Below are 22,325 nucleotides of genomic sequence, written 5' to 3' on the forward strand. Positions count from 1 at the left end.
CGAAATTATATTAGTGCCACATAGGTTGGCTTTCCAAATTATATCAGTGTAACTTAATTTGAAATAGAAGGAAAAGTATTATAAATCACAATAATTAAAAATTAAAATTATTTTAATAAGTAATTATTTAAATTATATTTGTGTCATATAAATTAAGATAAAAAATAATATATATTAGTACGGGCCTTCGATGTCTAGTATTATAGAGAAAAGGTGATATAATTGGAATAATTCAAACTACCACTAATTATTTCCCAATGAAGTAATGCAATCTTTAAAACACTTTTTCTACTATTGCTACTTTTTTTTTCACTATTTGACCTTAAAGTGGTTAAAAATTAATTCCATTTCCAAAAGTGGCCGTACCTTTTTTTGTTCTATTTTGACTCTTGAAGTTTTCAACTTACACATTCTAAAAATGGCAAATCTTCAATAATTTTTCTTTGATTGCAAATCCCAAGTTGCCTTTTCGTGGACACTATTCCCCTCACATCAAAAACTTGGAATTTGAAGCACACAATATTGCCTAACTCATTTTTTATTTTATTTTAAGTGTTTAACTGGACACGAAATTTAATAATAATAAAAATTATATTTATATATTTAAAAATAATATGATTTTTTTTATTGTAACAAAATTATCTAATTAAAAATAGGATATAAAGTTATGTACTCACTCTATTTCATTTTACTCATCTCAATTTGACATTACTTTTGATTAAGAAAAATAACTAATAAAATGTTACTTTACCATAATAATCTTATTAAATGCTATTTACATTTTATTTTCGAGATAAAATAATTAATATTAAGGAAAAAAATAATTATCTTGTCTTGATTAATAAAAAGTGACAAGTAAAATAAAAAATAAAATTAAAAAAATTGGGATGAGTAAAATGAAATAGAGGGAGTATAATATTAGTATATATATTTTTTACGTCAGTATGTCATCTTCACAACAACATATTAGTATAATCTGATATATACGCGATTTGGAAAGGAAAAGGTTTAACATAGATTTCACCCTTATCTCATGACGATACATAGATTGTTTTTGAAAAATTATGTCTTTACATGTACAATTATTTTCAAGATTTCAAATCTCACATTTTAAGAAGATTTATGAACAAATATATTTTAATTGATCTGATATTATTTACTCTAAGGATGTACAAAACATAAATTCTTAAAAATATAATTTAAAATAAATAAATATAATTTTACTACTATATGAAAAGAAAAACGTCATTCATGATGATGATAAAATAAAAAAGAGACAAAATTACTTGTATTTTTTCATATAGAAGATTCACAGGCGTGGAACAATCCACGTAGCATTTTGTAAACCACCAGTCAATAAAGTAGTTGTACAGTGCCTTTGTGACTTTCCAATTTTTTGAGAACTTTGGTATCTTCTATTACAAAAAAATAAAATAAAATAAAAAACACGCTGTACATATCAAAATTATCAAACTTTGTAGTAATTTGTTGAAGTGTCTCAATTTTCTTCCTTTGTTTCTTTTACATATCAAGAAAAAAAAAAGAGTTGGCATTTAATTTTTGGTTTGAGTATTGTTGTTAGTTGTTACTTTACTAGTACTAGTACAAGTTACCTGCCAAAAAATGAAGAATTAAAAGTATGATATAGTTTTGATTTATAAGAGAGATAATAGAGCTTGCTATGGATTTTTGGAGAAATTGGTACGTGTGTATTTCTTAATTTACTTTGCTTTTGAAAGTAATACTTAGTTGTTATGTTTTCTTGATTAATTAATCAAAAAGTCATAATTTGTTGTGGTGAAAATGATGAGTTAATTTGATGGTTAGTTAATTTTGAGTCTTGAGGTAAGAAGGGGTTGTTCGGATGGTAAGTGCTTTCACGTTTATGTTTTAGCATTAAAATTGTGGTTTAGTTATAGTTACCAGTGAAAAGTAAAATTTGAATTTTTTATTTTTATGATGCTATGAAAATTCTTGGTTTTGTTAGTAATATGTTTTGAGTTATGCTATTTTAGAAGAAAGTTGATGAAGCATGTTGTTTAAGTAGTTGAAAATAAGTTCTTGGATCAAGGGGTCTTTTTAAATTTAATTATTTTTTGATGTCCAAGACTCTAAAGTTTTTAATCATCTTTTATTTTTGTTGAATGTTTTTTCTTATTTTTGTGTTGGTAGTAGCATCAGTATGCATGAGCTGAATCATTGGTTTTGTTTTGTGTGATGATATTTAATCAGAGTTGATTAGCAACTGAATTGTCTTTTTAATTAAGTTGAAAAAAGTATTGAGTACCTAATTCTGAAGGTTTGGGAGATGGTCTTTTCTTTTCGGAAGTGAACCTTGGAATAACGGGTAAAGTTGTTGTCGTGTGCTCAGGAGATCATGAGTTCATGGGTTCAAGCCGTGGAAACAGTCCCTTGCAGAGATGTAAGGTGAGGTTGTAAAATACCTGACTTTTCTCCAGACATAGCAGAAGCTTTAGTACACCGGTCTGCCTCTTTTTCCTTTGGAAGATGGTTTTTTCTTTTTTTTGTGTGTGTATTTGTCACATTTTTATTTTTTTTTTTCATTTAACTATCTGGTATTTGAGTTCATTTCTTATTTTTTTTTTTTTTTTGGATTTAGCAACTATCCAGTATGTTGTTGTTGTATCCAGAATTTTAAGTCTATGGTGCGACTAATTTGAATTTGCATTTTTTAGGCAAAGTGAGTGGTTAAGCTCTCTCTACAAACACGAGACTACTGATTAAAGCGCAGGTAGTTAATAGAAGTGTTAGTAGTTCGTGAGACTTTGTAATTTGACATATTTTAAATTGCTCAAAAAGAAACTGCAGAAAGAGGAATCTAAGTATCAAGTTGTGCTGAATCTGAATCTTATGATTAAAAAGAATGCACCACAGAAGTAGCATATCCCTTGCAAGCTTGCTATGTTTTTTATTTGATTTTTTCTAGTACTTTTCAGTTATCTTTCTTGAAAAAAATATGCACCATAAAAGTAGCATATTCCTTATTTGAGCTGTCGAGAAGTTGTGGTTGTATTAAAAGGTCTGTAATTATTGTGGTCTGTAGTACTTTTCAGTGTAACATGGTTCGAGCCGTAGACCATGCTAACACAAGATGCTTTGTACATCAGGCTGCTGTTTTTGTTGTGTAATATGGGTTAAAAAATAACTCCTAGATGTAATCTTTTGGTGAACACTTTAATATTGCTGATGAGTAGTCATTCGATACTTCTTTTGCATCGACTCTTTGCCTATTTACTGAAATTGGTGAGCGTATGTATTTGTTTTATCAGGATTCCTTACAAGCTGTAGTCTGTCTTGCTGATGACAAATTTCAACGACAATGATATTGATTTAGGACTTGCTCTAGGTTGCACCACTCGTAATGATCAGACGAAGCCAAAAGATGATACAGGTGCAGGTGTAAATGCAAGCTCAATGGTGGATATGGCATTTGCAGCATCTGATCCCCTAGCCGAATTAGTTTGGTCCCCTCATAAAGGTTTGAGCCTCAAATGTGCCGAGGGTGGCTTAGCTGAAAAGAGACCTTTTCTTCTGTGGAACGTGGGACCGAGCTCTTTGGTTGCTGCGCCATCACAAAGCGACAGGTTTAAGGGGATTTGTGATGAAAATGCCGTTTATGAGAAGATATTCGACCCTCAGGAAAGGTTTCAGACCACCAACGAAATGGTATCAATGAGTGGAAATGAAATTGGTAAGGCTATAATCTTAGTAGCACCGTAGATGTAGTACTGTTGCTCCCGTTAGTTTCTCTTTATTATTAGACCGCTGAGTAAAGAGTCATCTGACAGGCTGTAGCAGCAAAGTGAAGATTATGAACACTGCTGATGGAACTGGTATGGTAGACGCTAATCAAGATGAGGAGAATTTGAAGAATACCGGAAAGGGCTTTTGTATTACTCAAGATATCAATCAGACAGTAGAAAGTTGTGAGAATCATGCAGGTATAGTCTACGACGCTAAACTCACTATAGTAATGGTGCCTGTTATGTTAATATTGAGGGGCTTATGTATCACCATCTTGATTTAGTCGGCTGACAAAAGGATGGCCTGCTAGATCTTTTAGGTATCCGATTTCATAACATGTGTCTTATTAAATCGCTTGGTTTGATGCAGGTCAAGGAGATTTTGGAACGGAGAGATTTATGCTACATGGAGCCAGTTCCAAGGTTGATATGGAAACCACTGGACTTCTAGCAGGGAAAATTAATCAAGAAATTTCGACTAGTGATAACTGTAGAGAGGGAGATGCTTCGGGTGGAAGTCAAACTCTAATTCCTACTGTCAAAGACACGGAGGCCCCTGTGTGTCTACTTCCAAATTCACCGATAGAAATGGAAGCAGACAACGCGTTAGAATCTACCAGTCCGCCAGCATTGCATAAACTGGAGTGCACAGCCGAGAATGATGTCCATCTTCCAGGGATTAACAAGACGTGTGATCAGAACGAGGAGCAACTTGTTAGGGACAGTTCTTTGCCATTTCAAACTTCTCCAACACATAGCAGGTCCTCATCATATAGAAGGAAAGGCAAAGGAAAAGCGGTATCTGTCGGGAATGTCAGTAGCAAAATGTCAAATGATGAGGAAGATAGCCATGAGAGTGTAGAAAGTTGCAACAGTACAGGGTTAGCTCCAAAGTGTAAGAGACGATGGCACTTTGAGCAGCAGTTTTTTGTTGGAAGTAAAAGAATCAGAACGGATATGCACGGAGATCCTGCTACAGAATCGACAGTTGCACGTAACAGCTCCTTTGTTACTTGGATTTCAAACATGATAAAGGGCTTCTCTAAATCCAATCTTGAAGAGTCTCCTACTCTTGCTCTCACCTTTACGCCTAATAATGAGGAAAATCATGGGAAGGAGACAAATCGTCAGGAAATTGTTATGTTTGAGAAAGATCATGATTCCAGTAGCAGGTTGATGGGGTTCCAAACTGTATTTCAGTCACTATACTGCCCAACCTCGAAGGTGCCGGAAACAGAAATACCGAAGGAGGATCATTCAATGGGAAAATCTAATAAGCTTCCATCAGCTGACAAAATCCTCATTGATGTTCCTCCAATATCCTGCCATCCGGGAGATGATATGTTAGATGCGCACATGCCCATTTCTAATGACAAATTCGACCAATCTACAGTGGCTCGCAAGGAAGTGCCACTGATGCAAACTCAGATTATGCCAGCAGCTGTTGCTTCTAGTGACATTGCATGTAGTAAAGCAAAAGATGGGCTGAGCCCGTCTGACTCGGTGTCTAGACTTAGAACTTCTGAGGACAAAAATACCTCTCATTCATCTGAATATGACATTTCTAACAGAAATCAGTCTCTTCGTAGTCTGTGGATTACTAGATTCTCCAACAAAACACCCGGAGCTGTTCTGAACATAGACGATAATTCAAAGCCAACTACACATGAAATATTAGCATGTTCCACAGAGTGCAGAAGGCCTAATCATCAAGCTCAAACAAGTGTGGAGTGTCGGATTGAACAGGCAAGCTTCGATGCAAAGGAAACTTCATCCAGCTCGAAAGAGATCCATGACAATAATTATGAAAGGTCCGTGAATAATCTGCATCCTATTATATCTTCTGCCAAATTCAAAAAGTCGGAGGCACTGGCCTCTCTCTTTGCCAGAAGATTGGATGCCCTCAAACTCATAGGACCATCTTCAACAAGAAGTGAGTATAGCTACACAAGAACAACTTGTTTCTTCTGTGGCAAAAGCGGCCATGACTTACGCGACTGTTCAGAGGTGACACAATCTGAATTAGAAGTTCTAATTAGAAGCATCGGGTCTTATGATAGCGCTGAGGAACCTTCTTGTTTGTGCATCAGATGCTTTCAACTTGATCACTGGGCTATTTCCTGCCCAACTTCATCTTCAAACCGGTCACAGCAGTTAGAACACAAGATATCTCTTGTTAATCAGAACCGGAATGATAATTTGCGGCTCTTCTCTGAAAGTGAATGTTTGCCAAGCCTTCTTGAAATAAAGCAAGGTCATCCCATTGAACTTAGAGATAAATCATCTTTTGACCTAATGGACAACAAAAAGAAGTTCTGGTTTGCACCAGCTTCGGGGTCCAATCAAGTTCAGAAGCAGATAACTTCTGATCTTACGAAGAACAATTTGAAAGAAAATATGAATCTTGTTTGCAAGGAGATAGCAGATGTTCCAAGAGGAATGTTTGATGTCATCAGGGGTCTTCGGTTGTCTCGTGTGGACATTCTCAAGTAAGAAAAGCAAGTTTTGCAAGCTAGTAATGTATACATATATATACATGTTCTTTTTCTATTTAATTACGCATTTTGGTTGCTTCAGATGGATGAACTCCAACACTTCACTATCGCATTTGGATGGATTTTTTTTGCGCTTGAGACTAGGGAAGTGTGAAGCAGCGCTAGGCGGTACAGGATACTATGTTGCATGCATAACTGGTAAGCTTTATTGTAATTAACTTCTTCCACTGTTCAACGCACAACAGATATGTAGTTATTCTGTTGTCCATTTACGCTTTCCATATCTTCCTGTTACGGAATCCACAGGTCTAAACGGAGAAAAATTAGAGAGAGATTCCAACAACGGCATATATGTTAATGTCTGTGGAGTCAAATGCTTTGTGGGAAGCCAGTATGTCTCCAACCAAGACTTTTTGGAGGTAATTTACTTGTTATTTACATTTTATACATGGTTTTCGAAGTTCCTCCTTTCATTGTTAGTTTCTGTTGGAAAGTGAGAGTAATATCATGTCCCTTCGTTGACCTGGCAACGATTAAGAAAGTAAATAAGACTTTTGAAACATATGGCATTAAACTTAAGATAGTTAGAATGTACCAAAATGTTGTTTAATCTTGTTGTCGTAAACATGTCATACGGAAAGTTAGAATTAAGGAGTTGCCAGAAAAGGAAAGAGACGTTCTTTTTGAAACGGAGGGACTACTACTTTTCTTTTCTTTAAGGAAGTAATCCTTTTGTTAGATCCATGATCTTTGACTTGGGAGCATAACTATGCTAAGCTTGATGTTGAGCGAATCTAGTTAAACTACACATTACACCATCGACTTCAAATCTCAAATCCGTCTCTTAACTTGTTACAGGATGAACTTACTATTTGGTGGCGCAAAACATTGGAGAGCGGTGGTAACGTTCCTACGAGAGAAGATTTAAGGCTAAAACTTGACGAGCGGATGAAACTTGGGTTCTAAGAACTCATCACAACACACATTAATCTCGAGTATGGTTCGTCTGAAAGTTTGTCGAAAATCAGCTTATTTCACCATCTTGTAAATAAGATTTTGGGTGTTATAGATGAATTTGTTTGTGATCATAAGGCTTTTGAAATGTTGGATAACATGAGAAAAATATTGGTTGAAAAAAGAAAAGGTTGTTGTTGATAAAGAAACTTCTTCTTTTTTTTTTTTTTGACAATATGAGGCATCTTTCTTTTAATAATCTTTTAGTATTTGGACCATTAGTATATATACCATGATAGTGAAAATTTGTTGGAATTATTTTTGGTCTTTTTGGATTCTGATTTTTGTGAGAATATACAGAGTAGTTTTGTACACAAGTTTTAAGTTGTGGCTATGATCTAAATTGCTCAGATTCTCCAAAAATGTTGATGCATTTGTGTTTGGATCCTCCGAAAATGCACTACTTTTGAAGAATTCGATATGTGCATTCAGTGACATTTTCAAAGAGTCTGGGCAACATAGGCTATGATTATATGTTAAAGTTACTAGTAATGTCATATTAATGACCTGTTTGATCATAAAAATTATTCACTTTTTTTTTGTAGAATATTTTTTTATTTTATTTGAAAATCAGTGGCCATGAAAAATTTAAATCAACATGAAGCTGTGTATTTCAAAATTTGAAAAAAAAAAAAAAGTTATAATAATGTGTCTTTTAACTTGTTTTCACTTTAAAGTTGTATTTAATCATGTTCAAGCATGAATATTATTTTCAATATTCTTTGCAAAAGGTATAATTAGATATTCATAAATTTGAAATCTATGACCAAAATCTAATGATAGGTGGGAAATGAGACATGTTAAGAGTGCTTCCAATAATTTTTTTTTTACGGTGAGAGAAATAGATTGCGATCACAAATAACATGAAGAAATAAGAATTTTATTGATAAACGATATGAGTATTTCTCTTGATCTCTTGATTTTTTTGTAATTCGAGAGTCGTGTAATTCGAGAACCGTTAGTAGCATATTTCTAAAACGTAGGAGGATCTCTTTAAAAAATATTCTATGAATTTATGAGATATTCAAGATATTTTTTATGGGAGTTAGCCACCCTTTTTGTAGGCATCATTCAGGGTTGATGTAGAGTAGCCTGAAAGAACTCTAACAGAATTTAGATTCTTCTTGTAGAGTTCTGCAAGATTTCGATGTCTACAAATGTCAAGAACTCTAATAGAAATTGAATTGTTCTTATAGTTTTACAAAATTTCGATGTCTACGTAGAGAAAACTAACAAAAGAAAATAATATAGTATATGATTAAATTTCTAAAATTAACTTATTTCGAGAAATGTTTGTTAGAAAAATTACTTCAGCGAGTAGCACTTTGTGATTTTAAGAAAGTACTTAGGTGAAAAGTTGTTTGTGTTTGGCTATTCAACTTGAAAAAATACTTTTATGTCGCAAAGTGTTTTTAAATATTCTCTGGTCAATCTTTTTAACATCAATTTCTCAAAATAATGTTTACTTCTATTTAGGAGCATATTTTCTTTTCTTAAGAGCTTGACCAAATACCTCAAAAGGAAAAAAAAAAAATTAAAAAGAGAGAGAGAACACTTTTAGCCTACAAAAAAAAAAAAACTTTGCCACATATATCACTGTGATTTGAATATGAAAACATTATTAGAAATATCATAAGAAACTCAGAAGCTAAAGTTTCATTAGAAATTCGTATTGACTCATAACATTGGTTAATAGTTATAGGAATTCGCGTCCTCGAAATCAAATATTAGGTGTTGGGCTCTCAAAAGAGCTCTACACTTCTTAGTCTCCTTCCGTCACATTTTAGGTAGCACTATTTTCTGTTTACACCTTTTTCAAAAGAATATCACTTTTTATTATTTGACAGTTATTTAATAACATATCACATTTTATTGGTATTGAGCTACACTTAAAAAATAAAAGTTAACTAAAAAGTAAGTATTGAAATGACTTTAATAAAGTTACTACTAGTATTTAGTAAACTTAATAAGGTTTTTTCTTATTTCTTAAATTTCATACCTAATTAAATAATGAGTAACTTACATAAATTTTTAAATATTTAAGTGATATTACATACAATTTTGATTATTTTGTTTATTACATTTAATCCCAGTTTTTAAAATAGGGATGCATATAAAAAAGTAATACATTTGAAACTAACAAGATATTTATTTAAGAAAATAATAGATTCTCTTTTATTCATTGTGTTCTTTTATTCAAGGAAAGATATCTAATTTTTCTCTTTTTTACATTTAATTTAGGTGTTTTAATTATATTTCTTTTTTTCGTCTTTAATTATGAAAGATATGTTTTTCTTGGTCTTTTTTCGTCTTTAATTTTGTCTTTAATTTTAATCTGTTTTTTCTTAGATTTAATTTTAATTATGTTTCACTTCTGTTTTTAGTCTTTTTTTTTATATTATTACTTTTGTTTCATATACTTACTACGCCATTGTATTCCACTAATAATATATGAATCACCCAGTAATTAAAATAAATAATTGTATCTACCATATGAATTACCATAATACCATGTATATCACACGTTAATATCAGATGAATCACCCAATAATACCATATATGTGTATCACCCATTAATATCATATGTATCACCCGTTAAAATCATACAAAATGTATTTATCGTATGAATCACCATAATACCCATATAATGATATCATATTTATTATTCATATGAATCACCATTAAAAAAATAAACATGTATGAATAACTAAATAAATTTATATATGTATCAATAGATTTTTAAAAAAAAATTGGATAAATTTTGGGAGAAGAAAAAAAAAATTGCATGCAGGAGAAAAAATAGAAAGAAAGATGATTTAAGCATTAATACAACAACAACAAACTCGGTATATTCCTACATAGTGGGATCTGGGGAGGGTAAAATGTACGCAGTCCATAACAATACCCCGAGGAGTAGAGAGGGAAAAAATAGGAAGGAAAATGATTTAATTAGTGAGATATTTTAGGGAAGGAAATTTTGAATGAGTTAGGTGGAGCAAAAATAGGATGTAGGGTTTTCTTGATATATATCAAGTGTAAAGTTGAAAAATGAGATTTTATGTAAATTTTAATAGAGTAAGAGATATTTGATAATATAATCTCTTAAATATGAGATTTGTGTAATTTATCCTTAAATAATATCACGTAAATTGAGACAGAAGACGTACAATTCATCCAATGCTTTTTAGGCAAATTATCAGAAATAAAGAGGCCCAAAACAATGTAAATAATAGCAGGCTCAAAATAGAAAGACTGGTTGTCAGTCCAATTTTTGTTTCAAACTAATATTTGCAGAAATTCAAGCCCACAGATTAGCCCAATTTAGAAAAAAAAATCCCAAGTATGAGGTTTATTTTAGGAAAAACTATAAGAAGTGACAAACTTAAAATTATAATTATGATAAATAATAATATATTTATAAAATTATGTTTTATGACAAAAATAACATGTTTTTGATTGGGGGAGAGGTTAAATGGATGATCATTGAAATAGATAATAATAGAGTAGACAGTATCTATTCAGGGCATTAGACCCCGTATCCAAATATAAGTTTTACAAGATTTGTATCCTTAAAATTACATACCACAACTTTCTCAGGTAAAGTAGTTCCTGGTATGTCTTCTTCTACATCTTTGTCCACATACATAAGAGGAATTAGCAAAATCTGTGAAGTTTAAGCGCTTGATTATCTCGTATTTAACTCAACTGATCTGAGGAAAAAGGGGCAACAAATTTCATTTGTATATACATTTTGATAGCAAACTTTGCCTAAAATACAAAATACAACTTTCTATTTTGCGTAATTACAAAACAATTGTTATAAAACTCTAATTATGGGCTTAAGTTTGCTACTTATGAATTTTTTCCTATATTTTACAAGCTTACTTTACAATGCGAATATATAGTATCATATTTCATCATATGTATATACTAACACTATACATTTAGTAGTGAATTTACAAGTAATTTTGGGTTACGTGAATTTGTGATCTTTTCGTAAAATTTTATATATATATATATATAAAGATTTGCATGATATTATATATTGATGCACTTGGTTGAAAGTCTTGTAATTTACCTAGACGACTAGGGATCAATTCTCAGTATATTTTTTTTTGTTTATTTTAGTGCATTTATATTCTAAACATCCTACAATCATCTTTGTATACATCTATATATGTACTCATTTTAATCTACACATACATACTAGCATACATACATATCTTACACGTATGCTACTTTACACAAATGTATACGTCTATATTCTACTACATATACTATTTTATATGTACATGCTTATAAGTTTTTATGTATATATGTATACAGACACTTATTTACACTCCATATTTTATAGACATTGTTGTTATATTCACTATACGAATATTATTTATACATGATATATGTACGATCTTGAGTTACTCATTCTATTCCCATTGATAAAGCTTTCGAGGATTATATTGTATACATTTAAACACGTTTGAAAGAATACGAAAGCTTTTCTCTCTCGTCTCTCTCTATTTCCATTGCTTTCATCTTTTAGTATTTTTTCTTAATTGTTATCATATTAAACAACAAACTCGTAGTAATTCGGCATTAATTTTTATTAAAATAACGATAAAATTATTTAAATAGGAATCTCATAGTTCAAGTAGATTTTATATCCCACCAATGTATATATAGAACAGTCAGATTAGAGGTTGGACACCATAAGTTCACATGGTGTATGTCGATTAAGTGTTCTTATTTTAAGTAGTATTATTTTATGGCATGATGTCACCAATCTTGAATATGTTCTATGACATTTTGCATATAATGTATTTACTTTAGAATTTCATTTGCCCAATTTTAGTTCATGATTCATATGGTCATATATTTAGTGTATTTATATGTTTTCAACAATCTAATTTTTCAGTTTACTATATTGTTTTTTATCATTTTAGATCATACTCATGGTTAGTCACTCATTTTTATTCGATACTATATTGTTTCAATCCAACTTTATTATGTACTATACATTTCATGTACTTATGCTATTTGATGCTAGCTGGTCCTTTTACAATGCAGATTCAGGTACTCAGGATGTCAATCAGATGTTCCTTCGATCTCACACTCTCTCAACTTGTGGCGTGTCTTCATCGAATTCAGAGGTCTTAGTTATGTCTATTTCACTTCAATAGCTTCGCAGTACGGTTTGTTTGAAGAAAAGTAGACCAAACGCCAATTCAATTGTTTAGAGGCTTCACTAGACAGTTAGTTGAATTGTTATTTTGGTTGTATTGAGTCACAGATGACTCAAAGTTCCATATTAATTTTAAAAATATATTTTTGTTTATTTCAAAATCTCAATTTATCCTTTACAGCATAACAGGTCAAGGATCCGCTTGAGTCGCCGATGACTTTAGGTATTGTCTGCGCTATAGATATAAACTCGAGGCGTGGGAAAATTATTAAACATCTTTTAAATATTATCGATGAAATTATTGTTGACCCTTTTCTCTATTTGAACGTTAAAATCACGGAATATGTTAATAAATGCTTATCCTACTTCAATTCGAAAAAGAGAAGAAATAAAAACATTTCATGATTTATTAGAAAAAATAATTTTGTTATTATCTAAATAAAAAGTTAATGATGAGGTTACTATGGTCTTATATATCTGTGGCTCATGTTATCAGTTTAAAAATACATGACATTATTATATTTTAATTGATAAATTAGATTACAAAGGTGGAATTGCTAAGATGAAATATGTATTATGTTTTTACTTTATAAAATTAATGTTCTTATGCATATTGAATAGCAAATTTAGCTCATCTATCTTTGATTAAGTTTACAAGACCAAAGGTTATTTCTTAAATTTGTTAGTATTTTTTTATGACTAAGTGAAGCACAATAGTTAAATTCGGATCAACTATAATTAAATTTCTAACCATTAATTCAAATTATTTAACCTTTATTTTTCGCTTAAAAATACACTTTTATGCATATTGAATAACAAAATTATCTCATTTATCTTGATTAAATTTACAAAACAAAATTCATTAGTAATTTTTTTATGACTAAGTGAATCACAATTAAATTTACTAGTTTGATAAATAAATTTGGACCAAGTATAATTATTTTTCCATATATATTCAAATTATTTAACCTCACATTTCCCTCCAAAAAAACACACATTTTTAATTCTTATCCCAAACACTCCCCCACTTTCTTTCGTGGGTTTAAAAGAACCATTTATTCGATCCGCGTCATCTATCTTTCACCCCTTCTCAGCCGTTGATAACGTCTAATCTAACGATTAATATTCAAACATAGATAGATCCGCGTCATTCTCTTTTAACCAATCAGATTTCGTTATTTCCTTTTATATACCATGCATACCTTTCTCAAATTTCCCACAATTCATTATTTCTCAATTCTCAAAATACAGAGCAAATTACTCTTGTTTAATTTAGCAAAAATGGTGTCTGCTACTGCTACAACTGTGAAGAAGACTTCTTCTTCTGCTGCTGCTGCTAAGAAACCCAGATCTCATCCTCCTTATGCTGAGGTATTTCTTGCTTAATTGTTCTTTTTAATTAGGTTAAACTAAATTAGTTTTGATTTTACATTTTTTATGATTTGGGATGTGAATTTTGGTGTTTAAAGTGATGGGGTTTGTGCAGATGATAAACATAAGTAAATTATAATGTTTAGTTCTTGAATTAGGCATGTAGATTATGATGAAAAGCGAATTGAATTAGTTTGATTTTGCTCGCAAAATTTGTTTAATTTACCCTTGAATCATGAAATTCTAGGTTCAAATTTTATAATTTGGGCCGTGGATTTGATGTATTCATAAACTATATAATGAAAAACAACTGAATTAGCTTTGATTTCTCTCCAAATTGTGAAAATTTACACTTCTAGCATGAATTTCAACTTCAAATTTTGTCATTTGGGTTGTGAATTTTTGGCTAATGGTAAATTATAATGAAAAAACCGAATTACCTTTGGTTTTGCTCAAATTTGTGTAATAGACCACTGTAACATGAATTTTCAGTTCAGATTTTACGATTTCTGGTATGAAATTGATGTATTGGGATTTGTGCAGATGATAACAGAAGCCATAAAGGCGTTGAAGGAGCGAACTGGTTCAAGTCAAGTAGCCATAGCCAAATACATTGAAGAAAAGCATAAGGATTTGCCTCCAAACTTCAGAAAACTCTTGCTTGTTCAACTAAAAAAGCTCGTCGCTTCTGGAAAACTCACTAAAGTCAAAGGCTCCTTCAAAGTCTCCCCCGTCGTCAAACCCACCACCGCCACCGCCACCAATACCGCCGCAGATAAACCAAAGAAGAAAACAACCACCACCGCTGCTGCTACCGGTTCTGCTAAGGCGAAAACAGCTGTACCAAAGAAGAAGAAGGTGACCATGAAGAAGCCGAAAGCATCAGCAGCAGCTGCTACACCAGTGAAGAAGACGGTAACTGCTCCGGCTAAAGCGAAGAAAACTCCAGTGAAGAAGACTCCGGCGAAGAAAGTTGCGAAGAAGCCAAAGAGCATTAAGGCGAAGACAACACCTGCTGCTAAGAAAGCGAAGAAATGAAGAGATTACTAGTTGAATATGGGGTGTTAGAATATGTAAATTAGCTTTTATATTTGGCTAGTTGATGATATTAATTCTACCTTTTTCTACTATTAAGTTTGGTGTTAGTTTCCATTGTTAGGGTTTGTTGGTTTTTTTTTTTTTTCTTTTTAGGAGTATGACTTGTGCTCTTTCACTGTTATTTGAATAGTACTAGTAAAAGATATTGTATGAAAAGAACAACAGTGTTAGTGGTTTGTTTAATCGTTAATTGTCTCCATTCGTGTTTAATTTAATACTTTGGTTTATTGATGTCATTTTCTTTGATTACTTAGTTTTGTTCTTATCCGAAATATTTCCCACCACGAGATGAAGATGAAAAAGATTAGTATAATAAAAATGAGGTGCATTATTCCGATTGAACAGAAAAATTAACCCAAATCAAATTAAATTTTAATTTCGATTGATTTTTCAAATTTTTTTAATTTGATTTGCAATTAATTTTTGATTATATGATTATTTATTGTCATAATAAAAAATTTGAGCCAAAACAAATTTATTTTGATATGGATTGTAATGTACTTTTTCTAAACCAAACAATAGAGAACCAAATCGAATGCATACCCCCCACTACAAGGAAGTAGCAATCTTTGTAAGAAATTACGCTTTTAGTGTCCCCTAAAATATGCGATCTTGAGTTTTTATCCTTCAGATGTTCATCTTCAGTTTTTGTTCATATAATTTAATTGTAACATGTACTTATGAAGCAAAACTTATGGTCAGTTGAGCAGGTCTGCCTTATGAACAAAAGTCAAAATATCTGTCATATAGGCAATATATACAAGTTCTAACTTTTGCATATAAGACATAATTTTTGATGAATTGTGCATATGGGTCAAATCAATACATTTTAAGAAGAAAGATTGAAATATCAATAGATCATTGATCTCATACCAAATTCCATCAATCAAAACATTTTTTTTTGAGAAAATACGAGAAATCTAAGTCATTTAAGTAAAGAGGTATATTCATTTTGTATTGAAAGGTCATAAACGTATGTCTTATTGAAAAATTTATCTAATGAAGCCAAAAAATAAATCAAGACCACCCTACGAAGACCATTCATGTGAAACTTTTTTTTTATAAAATAAAATATCACGATCAACCCCTTTTGAGACAAAGTTAATTTTCATAAATTTCAATTGTTTACTACCTAATTACGCCTTATCTCCATTATTTCAAAATTACATAAAATTCTAAATTTTTAACTAGCCGAATATATTATTTAGGACCGCAATATATTATTTGGTCGGTCTCGAAACGTATCCGAAGATAATTTTTAAGATCGCGATATATTATTTAGCCGAGTCGTCGTGTGATATATCTTTCAGGTCTCGTGCTGTATCGCGAATGTTTCCTTCTGAACTTAACCCTGGACCAGTTACTTAGGCCCAACCTAACACAGCCCATTCATCAACAAAACCCTATCCTACCTCAATACACACTTTCATAGTCCCAAAGAAACCCTAACCCCTTACATATCCCCAATTTCCCACCGCCGCAAAGTTCGCCGATTTCCATCTCCACAACCATGGTAACCATCTCCACCACCACACTCAGTCAATTTTTTTTCTTTCGAACTTACAAGGAAAGTCTTCGCGTAACTGGTGTAGGTTATAAGTTTAAGCCGTGTAAATAATCTCTTGCAGAAGTGTTCGATACAATAGACCTTTTTGCATAGCGACAATTTTATCGCATCTGGTTGCTCATTTTGTTTTTTTTTTTTCTTTTTATGTAATTTGTAAAATGTCACGCTGTGTAAACCGTCTCATGCATAGAAATGTGGTCCGGTTCTTTCTGATACACTTTACCTGCTCCAGACTTCACTTTGTAGGAATACACTGGATATGCAATTATTGTTTGGTAAGCTTACCTTCACATGAGTATATGACTAGGAGGCCAGGTGTTCAAGCGGTATAAACAGTGTCTTGCAGAAATGCATGATTAGACCGGTCCTTCAGCTTTAATTCATCAGACTTTCTCTTTTCCTTGTATGCTTGAATGTGTAATTGTGTATACGGTTGTTTTTTCCTCTCAATTTTTGTATGTGTTTTCTAAACAGGCGGACGTTGAAGCCGATGTTACGACGGGACAACCAAAGAAGAGAACGTTTAAGAAGTTTAGCTACAGAGGCGTTGATCTCGATGCTCTTCTCGATATGTCCACTGATGAGCTCGTTAAGCTCTTCAATGCTCGTCCTCGTAGAAGGTTCTTTCTTTTTGCCTATTTATTATTCTCCCTGTCACTTTTGCTTGTCACGTTTTCCTTCTCGAAAAAGTTAAATTGCATGGAGATATTTATCTTATAGTTTTTGAACATCTATAGATTAAAATGAAATAGTGAATTAATCTAATTCAATTTAGCTCCCAAGATTAGTCAAATTGACTTTTATAAAGCTAAATGTGACAAGTAAAAGTGAAAAGAGGGAGTATAAGGTTCATAGTATGGTTCGTATCTGATTTTCTGTTTATTTGTAAAATGTAGAAGTTTAATTTTTTTGTTTGATTAGCACTTTGATTTTTATATTCTATTGTAAATTGAAGTGACAAGTTATGGAACTCCATAGAGGTAATGCTAGTTTTACAATTAATAGTCTTTGTTAAGTGTTTGAGGTAGCTGATAAATGTACATGGATGCAAAGTATTTCTATCCGTATTTTTGTTCGATTAACACTTCCATTTCTATATTCTATTGCAAATTAAAGTAACAAGTTATGAAACTCGATAAAAAGTACTGTATAGGCCTACGTAACAACTAATAGTCTCTCAAAAGTGTTTTGAGACAATAAGCTAAGAAATGCATATGGATATAGAGCTTTTTTATTTGTATTTTTTGTTTGATAATCACTTGTGCAAATTAATGTAACAAGTAGAAGTAATGGTTCAAATAAAAAAGCACCGTAAAATGCTACTTTCACAACTATGTTTCAGTAGTATTTGCGATAATAGTAGCTAGGAAATGTATACAGATGCAGAGAGCATTTGTTTCATGGATTTGAGCTGTATTTTACATTGTTAGTAATTCTCATAAAGAAACATTTAATCATCACTTAAGGTTAATATATAGTAGTACTTCTCTAATATTTTTGTCCCATTTTTGTTAACAAATGTATCAATATAGGAAGCTAGATAGAAGTTCTAGAATGTGATTTTCTTCTTTATAATTATAAGTCGTAAGTTAGTTCTTCAAGACGTGCATGGTAGAGGATCCTGTCAACCTAGATAGTTAGTAGGCTGCAAGAACGTAATGTATACCCTAAGCATGATAGCTGAAGTTTAGATAGAGATAAGTGGTGATTATGGACTATGGTAATGAGCAAGGTTTGGGGCTGTTTGTCAAAGTCCAATTTTCTTTTTGTAAAGCTATTTGGTAATTAAAATTTTACCTACCAGAAAAAGACTTCTTTCATACACGTTTTAAAAATCGTAGTTAAAGGAATAAATATTTGAATCCAAGAATAATTCTCCATTATAGAACGGAAAGAGCAGAGGCGAACCCAGGATTTGAAGAGCGTGGGTGCACCATTATCTTAACACAAGCACTCGAGAATCTTCCAATGGCGACTGAGGGATAGTGCCGTGTCTTTCTGACTGGTCAGTAGAGGCTTAATCAAGGACCAAAATACAAATGTATAGGCCAAATATGGGTTTTAGGGTAATAAATAAACCTTTAACTCTATAGAAGTTGATGAGTGCAGTAGCCCAGTGGTAAAGGGTGTATTACGTAAACAAGAAGCCACAGGTTCGAATCCTTACTACCATTTTTGTTGTTAAAATTAATAAAACAAAAAAATAGCAAAGGAAACATGACCGTTGGATTCGATCTTGGGTGTCCTTTGCGGGAAACATCAGCTAGAATCAATGCGCCCAAAAGTGCAATGGTGTTCTACACGGTGCACATTAATTTTATATTAGTTTCTTAAGGCGTGTACATGTATAGAATTTTTTCCGATCTTAACGGGTGTACATGCACCCCACTCTAGCACGTGGGTCTGCCTCTGGGACTGAGTGAGTAATTGTTTTATGAATCTCATGTATATGGTAAACAATCCTTATGTTGTCAGTATGTATAGCTTATATCAGTGTATATCTGAGACTTAAGATTATGTTAATCATACCTTATGTGTTGATGCCAAACAGACTCGTTGGATCTGTTTTAATTTTTTGTCAGGACTTCTGGTCTTATTTTCTAGATTTGATTTAATGCAGGTTTCAGAGAGGTTTGAAGAGGAAGCCTATGGCGTTGATCAAGAAGCTGCGAAAGGCGGTATGCATATGAATATTTGTGCTCTACTTGTTTGTGTTTTTAATATCATTGGTGTGTTGAACACCCCACCCCCACCCCCCACCCCCGGAATTATCCTTTTATGGTATGGATATATCAGTCTGTAACTTCCTTATCAAAAAAATTGTATATCAGTCTGTAACTATTTCTGCCTATTGCTTTTGTAACATTTGCTTTATGAATTAGTATTTTATGAAGTGGAATCTTTCCTAACACTGAAGTCAATCGATTTGGTTATACTGTATAAACAAAGGACGGCAGTCAAAACTGAAAGTAGATTTCTTACTTTAGTTGATCAGTCTGAAGTTTCATGTCTTTGAATGGCACTTTAAATGAATATCACAGTTGAGAAGAAATGGTAGTCTAAATATTATGAAATGATTTGTGCACGTCGTGTTTTGGAATTCTTGTTTCAATCTTGCCTGTTTACATGTTAATATTTGACTTCTATCAACTTTGATATTCATCCTAAAGGTCCCCACAGTACCAAGTTTGAGCTGTGTACTTGAAAGTAAAATTTGTCATTTTGATCTTCTAAGTGCTATCGGAAATGCTCGACTTAGGGTGAAATCTTTTAGTGTTGAATTTTTACTAAACAAGTTGGTTTAGAATATAGATCTCCATCAACCTTTGGGTAGGCCATTGTTGTTGGGTTGAACATAACATACTAGAATCAATAGTACACAACAGAACTCTTTAATCTAAAACCTGACCTATATTTGTTAGTGTATATGATTGATTGCTCATGTAGACAAAGATTAGTTTAGAAACACTACTAGTAAGATCTCTTGGTTAAAATATTCTGTGATGATGATAAGTGGACTTGAATAAAAGATGGACATTTTTCTCAACACATGAAAAAAGCTGCAATCCTGGGGATGTACGTGTGATGGTTTCATGGTTTATTCAGTAATCTTTTTGTCGATATGCCTCCATATCTTGTCGATATGCCTCCATATCTTGTCGGTATTTGTTTTCTCTCAGCAGATATTTCTTTTTCACCTGTACAAACTCATAGAAGCAATTTTTATGCAGAAACGTGAGGCTCCACCAGGTGAAAAGCCAGAGCCTGTCAAGACTCACCTGAGGAACATGATCATCGTTCCTGAAATGATTGGAAGTATTATTGGAATTTACAATGGGAAAACTTTCAATCAGATTGAAGTTAAGCCCGAGATGATCGGCCACTATCTGGCCGAATTCTCTATCTCATATAAGCCTGTCAAGCACGGTAGACCCGGTATTGGTGCTACTCACTCATCTAGGTTCATACCGCTCAAATGATTTGCCTACCGATGTCTGCTCTTTCTTCTTTTCTAGCCTTGTCTGAGTCCTTTTCTTTAAAACAATTTTGATTCGAGTTACGGTTTATTCGAAACATTTGTTGCTGTACAACTCTTGTGCTTTGCTGAAAACAAGTTTTCATTTGTTCATGATATGCTGTTCTGTTTAATATTGGTTTCAATTTTAAAATTATTCAGTACTTGATGTTGATGTTTAATCAGATAATCCCAAAAGGGTTCATCACTATAACACATGTATATTTTATTTTTGAAAAATTTGTGCTTTTAATCCCATAAATATGGACAAAATTTGATTAAAGTCCTTGTGATATTTGGTTAAACGTGGTACTATTATTTTTTATTTCCTATTGATTTTCGCAAATTTAACAGATTATATCCGTTACATCATTTAATAAACCCAAAGTTAAATATTTGAATTAGCCTTGTTTAAGTGATTTATAAGTTAAAAGGTCAAGGCCATCTACTTTTGGCTTTTGATTTATTTTTTTTAGGTCTAAAATAAAGTGTTTAAAAATATTTTATGCCTTCGCTAAGCACCTTTAAAAATTAAAATAATATTAAAAACCTAAAAACACTTAAAAATAAGTCAATTCAGACACTCAAGATAATATAGAAATTTACCAATAATTAACAAATCAAAATTATCATCATCCCTTTATTTATTAAAAAAAAATTAATGAATCAAGGTCCTCTAGATACAACAAAAAGATACATAAAAGGACTAACAATTTGATGCATTGAAAGGTAGATAAAAGTAAAAATAGGAGAAAGAAGAGGGGAAAGTCCTTCAGGTCGAATGAGACAGCCAAATTTTCTTGGTTATTACAAGTTGCATTCATTGTGTGGCTTAAAATGAGCAAGTAAATATTTGGCTAATAATACCAATGGGCACCAAAGTTCCTTTCAGCTTCAAATAAAGTATTTTGCACTGCTTTTTCTGTCTCATCATTTGTGCGACTAAACATCATTTTAATGAAGATGAAATGAGAAATTTAATGTTTTTTTTTCCTACTCAGTGTCCGATATCCGCATTGGAGTTTCGATTAATTCGGATCGCACATTGTAAGACCCATTTTAGAGGTGACGCTCCCAATAGGATTTTCTCCATATCTAAGCTCAAATCCATGACTTCTAATTAAGGATGAAATAGTCTCACTACTACACCACAACTCATGTTGGTGAAATTTAATGGTAAATTATGGCTAAAGATTCTTTTTAGATGCATTAAAAAAGGAAAATGTGTGCAAAAAAGGTCCTCAAAAGAGGATGAGGTGTTTTTTACTAAGTTTGTCTATTTGTTGAAATTATTGTCGATAATATTTTACAAGAATAAAGCATTATACTATATATAAGACAAAACAATTTAAATTATGCTATCACTCAAATAAAATCAGCAATTTTCATAGAGCAATAGAGGTGGATTTATAATTTAAATATTACGAACTTTAAATCTAGAGCAATATTTTTTAAGTTTTAATAATTGAGTTCTGAGTTTCAAAATAGAGGTGGATTTATGATTTAAATATTACGAATTTTTAACTCTAGAACAATGACTTTAAATATTAGTAGCTTAGTTTCATTTATATTCATTTATATTTTAAAAACAATTCAAAAATATTGTTTATACATGAAATTTGACCTGTTTTTGAAAAGTTATCTTCAAAGAATCTCAAGTTCCAAATATTGGCTTCAACTAATTACAAGATGAAATTTTATTACTATCTTTTTCTGGTAAAATCATCATCTCAAGTTCATCATTTCTCTTCTTTAAAATTTCTTTGTATTTTTGCAACTCTTCAATTCTTCTTGCTGCTGTTTGGACTATAGCATTCTTCTC

The 22,325-nt window shown here is 31.9% G+C and overlaps 2 protein-coding genes and 1 pseudogene across 2 annotated transcripts; all 3 read left to right on the forward strand.

The window, feature by feature from the left end:
- Nucleotides 1–2,396: 2,396 nt before the first annotated feature.
- LOC107864619 lies at nt 2,397–7,418 on the forward strand (the record flags this gene model as incomplete). Its single annotated transcript, XM_047409131.1, is given in 8 exon segments — nt 2,397–2,484; nt 2,697–2,752; nt 3,291–3,712; nt 3,810–3,962; nt 4,135–6,253; nt 6,342–6,457; nt 6,566–6,678; nt 7,118–7,418. Coding segments are annotated over 6 exon segments (3,000 nt in total). The 3' UTR covers nt 7,226–7,418.
- Nucleotides 7,419–13,661: 6,243 nt separating this feature from the next.
- On the forward strand, nt 13,662–15,111 carry LOC107864620 (annotated as a pseudogene).
- A 1,056-nt stretch (nt 15,112–16,167) lies between these two features.
- LOC107864621 (40S ribosomal protein S15) lies at nt 16,168–20,617 on the forward strand. Its single transcript, XM_016711043.2, has 4 exons — nt 16,168–16,434; nt 16,963–17,108; nt 19,109–19,166; nt 20,220–20,617. Exons 1-4 carry the CDS (start codon nt 16,432–16,434, stop codon nt 20,466–20,468), a joined length of 456 nt encoding a protein of 151 aa, XP_016566529.1. The 5' UTR covers nt 16,168–16,431; the 3' UTR covers nt 20,469–20,617.
- The last annotated feature ends 1,708 nt before the right edge of the window (nt 20,618–22,325 follow it).

The sequence above is a fragment of the Capsicum annuum genome, chromosome 3, assembly GCF_002878395.1.
Source record: "Capsicum annuum cultivar UCD-10X-F1 chromosome 3, UCD10Xv1.1, whole genome shotgun sequence".
Lineage (NCBI taxonomy): Eukaryota > Viridiplantae > Streptophyta > Magnoliopsida > Solanales > Solanaceae > Capsicum > Capsicum annuum.

Coding starts and splice junctions, on each gene's coding strand:
- LOC107864621 (XM_016711043.2), top strand. Junction 17,109..19,108: donor AATGCTCGTCCTCGTAGAAG/GTTCTTTCTTTT, acceptor GATTTAATGCAG/GTTTCAGAGAGGTTTGAAGA. Junction 19,167..20,219: donor TCAAGAAGCTGCGAAAGGCG/GTATGCATATGA, acceptor ATTTTTATGCAG/AAACGTGAGGCTCCACCAGG.